This window comes from Diospyros lotus, chromosome 7 (assembly GCF_014633365.1).
Source record: "Diospyros lotus cultivar Yz01 chromosome 7, ASM1463336v1, whole genome shotgun sequence".
NCBI lineage: Eukaryota > Viridiplantae > Streptophyta > Magnoliopsida > Ericales > Ebenaceae > Diospyros > Diospyros lotus.
Window position 1 is genome coordinate 33,124,403 of NC_068344.1, and position 6,378 is coordinate 33,130,780.

General features: G+C 41.6%; 1 protein-coding gene across 1 annotated transcript; it reads left to right on the forward strand.

Moving 5' to 3' along the window:
* Positions 1–864: 864 nt before the first annotated feature.
* LOC127806120 (probable galactinol--sucrose galactosyltransferase 6) lies at positions 865–4,100 on the forward strand. Its single transcript, XM_052343164.1, has 5 exons — positions 865–1,072; positions 1,170–2,500; positions 2,608–2,817; positions 2,910–3,044; positions 3,241–4,100. Exons 1-5 carry the CDS (start codon positions 908–910, stop codon positions 3,929–3,931), a joined length of 2,532 nt encoding a protein of 843 aa, XP_052199124.1. The 5' UTR covers positions 865–907; the 3' UTR covers positions 3,932–4,100.
* The last annotated feature ends 2,278 nt before the right edge of the window (positions 4,101–6,378 follow it).

Consider the following 6,378-nt stretch of genomic DNA (forward strand, 5'->3'; position numbering starts at 1 on the left):
CGCGGTAGCCCGGTCGTGCACGGGGTCTGTTTGCTACAAGCCACAGTGCTAACGTGGAAACAGATCACCACTTTAATGATTGCACGCGAGATTAATCTTCAAACACCACCGGAACTACCAGCCTTCCGTCCACCCCATTCTAATCAACACGTGGCATATTGAAATAGGATAATGCTACTAAATTTGGGAAATTTGAGACCTTTTTTCACGTGTATATTTATCAATATTTGAATTAAATATGCAATAAATAAATATAATTATTCAAAATTAGCTAAAAAAACGTGGAAACAATGCCTTAAGTTGGAACATTGCCATTGAGACATCTACAATCATTAATGAGTAAATATTTAATTTAACCGTGGTATTACATTAATAAGTACAAGTTTAAAAATTAAATAGTAAATTATACTTGACATTTTAATGATTTTATTAAAATTCACAATCCCTGCCTTTAATTTAGTATTTTTAAAATAATTTTATTAATTAATAAAATATTATAAAATATAATATATTTATCATCAACCTATAGAAATGTTTATAAGATAAAAACAAAATATAATGAACAAACATATTGTTTAAAAATAAATTATATTTGCAATATACCTTAACCATTACCTATTTTTATTAAGCAGAGGATAAGAAATATTTAATATCTTACAATAAATAATATTTTTATCTATGTTGAAAATTAAAATTAAATCATGATGGTATTACTTGGGGGGAGGATTCCTCAGTTTGCGGGTGATTCGAGGTGGATCCGACGTGGCCATCTGATCCGCCGTTAAGTTGGACGACGAAACCAGCGCAGTCGTTCCCACACCGTTAAAAAGGGATTAAATCCTGTTTCGTAGCAAAAAACAAGATATAGAGTCACAAGAAACCGAGGCAGGATCTGCCATTGGTGGCCATGGTGGCGCATCCGTCATGCTACAGTTTCACGCAGTCCTTGGCCACCACTATAAATAACCATTCCCTCCTCTTCCCTCCCATCACATCCACTGCCTTTCCCGTACCTGTCCAATTCTCAAAACTCACTTCAATCTCTCCGTTACCATCCATCTTTGCCTTTCAGGTAACCAAGTCGATTCTGTAAGTTGCAACATTTCAATCTCATTGATATTGTTGGCTCATCTTAGTAGTGATATTGCCGGATTTTGATTCTTTTCTAGAGGAGGGGTTTGGGATCGAGGGAAAAGAAGGTAAAGAGAGAGATGACGATCAAGCCGGCGGTTCGGATCTCGGACCGGAAGCTGGTGGTGAAGGACCGGACCATCCTAACGAACGTGCCGGACAATGTGGTCGCTACGTCCGGTTCGACATCGGGCCCGGTCGAGGGAGTATTTCTCGGGCCGGTCTTCGACGAGGAGAGCAGCCGACACGTGGTGTCGCTCGGGAACCTGCGCGAGGTCCGGTTCATGGCATGCTTCCGGTTCAAGCTCTGGTGGATGGCCCAGAAAATGGGCGTCCGGGGGAGCGATATTCCGCTGGAAACGCAGTTCTTGTTGGTCGAAACCAAGGACGGGTCTCACCTCGAATCGGACGGTGGGAATGAAGAAAATCAGATCGTGTACACAGTCTTCCTCCCTCTGATCGAAGGCCCGTTTCGGGCCTGTTTACAGGGCAACGCGCAAGACGAAGTTGAGCTTTGTTTGGAAAGCGGCGACACTGAAACGACGTCGTCGGCTTTCAGTTATTCGGTGTATGTCAGCGCAGGGACGGACCCGTATGCGACCATCACGGACGCGATCAGGGCCGTCAAATCGCATCTGAAAACGTTCCGGCAGCGGCACGAGAAACGGTTGCCTGGAATCGTAGACTACTTCGGGTGGTGCACCTGGGACGCGTTCTACCAGGAGGTGACTCAGGAGGGCGTCGAGGCCGGCCTCCAGAGCCTCGCCTCCGGCGGCGCGCCTCCGAAGTTCGTGATTATCGACGATGGATGGCAGTCCGTCGGCGGCGACCTCGAACAGCCGCAACCGCTGATGCGACTCACCGGAATCAAAGAGAACTCAAAATTTCAGAGCAAGGAGGATCCGGCGGCTGGGATCAAGAGCATCGTCAACATCGCCAAAGAGAAACACGGATTGAAGTACGTCTACGTCTGGCACGCAATCACCGGATACTGGGGCGGCGTCCGGCCGGGGGTAAAGGAGATGGAGCAATACGGATCATTGATGAAGTACCCGATGGTGTCGAAGGGCGTGGTAGAGAACGAGCCGGGATGGAAGACGGACGCGATTGCGGTGCAGGGACTTGGTCTTGTGAATCCGAAGAACGTGTACAAATTCTACAACGAGCTTCATACCTACCTGGCGGCGGCGGGGATCGACGGCGTGAAGGTGGACGTTCAGTGCATATTGGAAACCCTAGGCGCCGGGTTGGGCGGCCGGGTCGAGCTGACCCGACAGTATCACCAGGCGCTTGATGCTTCCGTGGCGAAGAACTTTCCGGAGAATGGCTGCATCGCCTGCATGAGCCACAATACTGATGCGCTCTACTGGTACATTTTCCGCTCTTTCTCCTTCCCATTCTTTTCTTTCTCATTTTCAAGTTCTTGGTCTGAGCTTTTATCTGATGCGTTGTGGTGCACCGGATGTTGTGGAACAGCTCTAAACAGACGGCTGTGGTGAGGGCATCAGACGATTTCTACCCGCGCGATCCGGTGTCGCACACCATCCACATAGCCGCGGTTGCATACAATAGTGTCTTCCTCGGAGAGTTCATGCAGCCTGACTGGGATATGTTCCACTCGCTCCATCAGGCAGCTGAGTATCACGCCTCGGCCCGAGCCATCAGCGGCGGGCCCGTTTACGTCAGGTATGAAATCCTAGCCGTCCATCATTCTCTTCATCATGTACTATATACTTAATTCGACGGCTGATGAGATGACTGTGTGTTCATTTTGACAGTGATGCACCTGGGAAGCATAATTTTGATCTCTTGAAAAAACTCGTCTTGCCCGATGGGTCGATCCTCAGGGCCCGCTTACCGGGCCGGCCCACCACAGATTGCCTCTTCTCTGACCCGGCCCGTGATGGTATTAGGTGAGCATTTTGCATCGACTCAGCTGAGCACTCCTATTTTAGCTATACTTGTGCTTGAAATATACTTCTGATCTTTAATGATGATTGAATTTCAATAAGTTTTAGTCGTCTTCTTACCATAATTCTGAACTATTTATTGGTTTTGACTGGGACTTTGGCCATTTTGTCTGACTGACCAAAATTTGCTTGGTTTCAGCCTGTTGAAGATATGGAACATGAACAAATACACTGGAGTTCTTGGAGTCTACAACTGCCAAGGTGCAGCCTGGAACATCATTGAGAGAAAGAACACCTTCCACCCCACCAGCGCCGAGGCGATAACCGGCTTTCTCAGGGGCCGGGATGTCCACCTCATCCGCGAGGCTGCCACAGATCCCGCTTGGAATGGTGACTGTGCAGTCTACTGCCATCTAAGCCGCGAGCTGGTCACACTGCCTTACAATGCTGCAATGCCCATATCCCTAAAGGTCCTCGAACATGAAATCTTCACCGTTACACCCATCAGGGTCTTGGGCCCTGGCTTTAGATTCGCACCCTTGGGGCTCATTGACATGTTCAATGCTGGTGGAGCAATTGAAGGGCTCAAATACGAAGTTAAAGCAGGTGCCAATTTGTTTGAACTAGAAGATGGGTATAGAGGTGAAGGAAATGAATTGGCCGCAGAGAAGATTGAGAACTTGAGCTCGGAATTGGTTGCCACTGTCTGGATGGAGGTTAAAGGGTGTGGCCGGTTTGGTGCTTATTCGTCTGCTAAGCCAAGGAAGTGCACTGTGGGATCAGCCATTGTTGATTTCAAGTACGATTCAGTGTCTGGTTTGGTGACTTGGAGCTTGGATCATATGCCTGGGAAGGAGCACAAGTATCACATTGTTGAGATTGAGATATGATTGATTGTAGTTGAGCCACACAAGAGAGATTGAAGAGGGAACTTCTAGTAGTTATGATCTTTGTCATGAAACATATTGTATCGTTCCCTCTGGTATTGATTTAATTAGCTTCATGACTTTCAATGGTTTTATGTAAAACATTGGAAGGAGAAGTAAGAGATTCAAATAATTTCGTGCTTCTAGTTTTTTATTTTATTTTTTGCGCTAGAAACATATACCATCCTGCCAATCATATCACAACGCTGCCAAGGCTTAGAGTTAGAAACAATCCAACATGATACCAAAAAGCTGAGATTTTTAAGCCAGCAGTCGTGTTTAGTTGTTGAAATAGAATTTAAGAAAATATATACGTAAATCTTTAAGTCTTTAACTCAAAATTTTACAACTATTCAACAGAAGTGTCTCTGTACAGAAAATGCATCAGAGAAACAATATATCAGACCCTAATCTGATTGTCGAGTTGGCCACAACAAATGCATCACAGAGATCGAACTTTATAGTCGTGAATATTTTAATTTTCCAAGAAATTTCAAACATTCACCTGGCAAACTACAGGTAAAATTCGTCTTCAAATTCAACTACTCAATGCAGTTTTCAGAAATCAAAGGATGATATCGAGCTAATAACAACAAAATCAATGCTTCAGCAATTAGTACAAACCAGTCATTCAAGATCAAAGCCGATCCATAGGTTGCAAACCTTGTCACAACCATGCCCCAAGATTAAGGAATGGAAATCTATATATATATATATATGTTTATTATTTGGTTGATTGGAATGAGTTAATTTTGTGGTAGTTGGTTGGGAATGGTTTACTTTTGTAGGGACTAATTTTGAGGTGCTAGAAGAGTGGGACTCAATTTGAAAGGCTATGAAAATTGGAGGAAAAAGAATCAATTTATAAAAGAAGAAGATTTGACTTTAATATTACTCGCTTGTCTTTGCTTTAACTGCTTAAATACAAAATGCATACATTGAATATTTTAATTTGCTTTAACTGTTTCTATAGTCATGATGGATTGCTCCATTTTTTAATACAAATTCTAAATATTTCATGAGATTTTTTTGTTAGATATTGCTAGACAATTTTAGACACTTATTTAAATAATTCTATATAAATATGTATTACTTATTTATTTGTAGTACTAAATATTCTCAGTCCAATCCTAATAATATATATATATAGAGAGAGAGAGAGAGGCAGTGAGGGCATGTGCACATTAAAAGACAAACATACAACATAAACTGATGTAGGAAGAAGTTAATGCCAATGGTTAGAAACTTCATAAAAATACTTTTGACAATAAAAAATTTACACACTCCAAGATCATTGAATCGATGAGAAAATATCAAAAGAATCACTTCAATCAAAGTGTTTCTGCACAATTTAAAATAGAAACTTCAACTAACTATAATACCTAATAAAAGAAACATATTAAACAAAATACTGATTAGCGAAAGGGAAACATGAAAAGAAAAAAGAAAACATATGCCAATCAGACCATGCGAGATTGTACATAGCTCAAGTGTTGACTCAAAACATTCTAACACCATATTATGTGCACTATTATGAAAAAATAACATATTAAGTTGGTAAAAGCTTGATTTGTTGCCTAGTTTCTCCAGGATAACATTCTATCAATTTCTTTTGTGAAGAGCATTAACCCATATATTTGAAGATTTATATGTTATAGTTATTCGAAAGATAATATATATTTGTTACAGTTCGTCATTAGAAAGTATTGGGTATTTCAGCTTTTTATTAAAATTCTCATTGCTGTGTGCCATTAAGGAGACTAAATGTTTTCATGTGTCTTAAGCTACCTAATCAAGTTATTTGAGTCATTCACCACAAACTTAAGCTCAACTAGCAAAACAAATTAACCTGACAAACAATAAAGTAATCTCAGCTCTTGATGTAAATTTTGAAAAAATCCAATTTCTTTGCAAGAAATGAGACTCTTTCCTTGTAGCATTTCAGTGGGTGTTCATATCAAGAGTTAAGGTTATTGGAATTTTTAATTTGATGTTTCACAATACTTACCAATAACAACATTTGAACTTGTCTAATTTCTACTACTTCAGTGGTAGTGATCTTGCTTTTTTAGCCTCTCTGCACTTCTGTCCTATACCTTCAATCATCCTCACAATCCATAAAGGTTTCCCTGTAGTGAATATTAGAAATCCCATAAGGCCAAGCACCAATCTGCATCCATAACCTGGCAATATGCCTACCCAATTAAGACCATCTGAAGATTGTGAATCCTCTTCTGCTGCTGCTTGTGGTGCTCGAGGATAGCTGCATGCCTTTGACATTGGTGGTCCACATAAGCCCAGGTTTCCAACATAAGAATTATTTGAAAATGTAGCAAATTGTCCTCCTCGAGGTATTCGTCTAGTTAGTTGATTCTGCAAAAGGTTTAGAACTCCCAAGAGAATTTAAATTT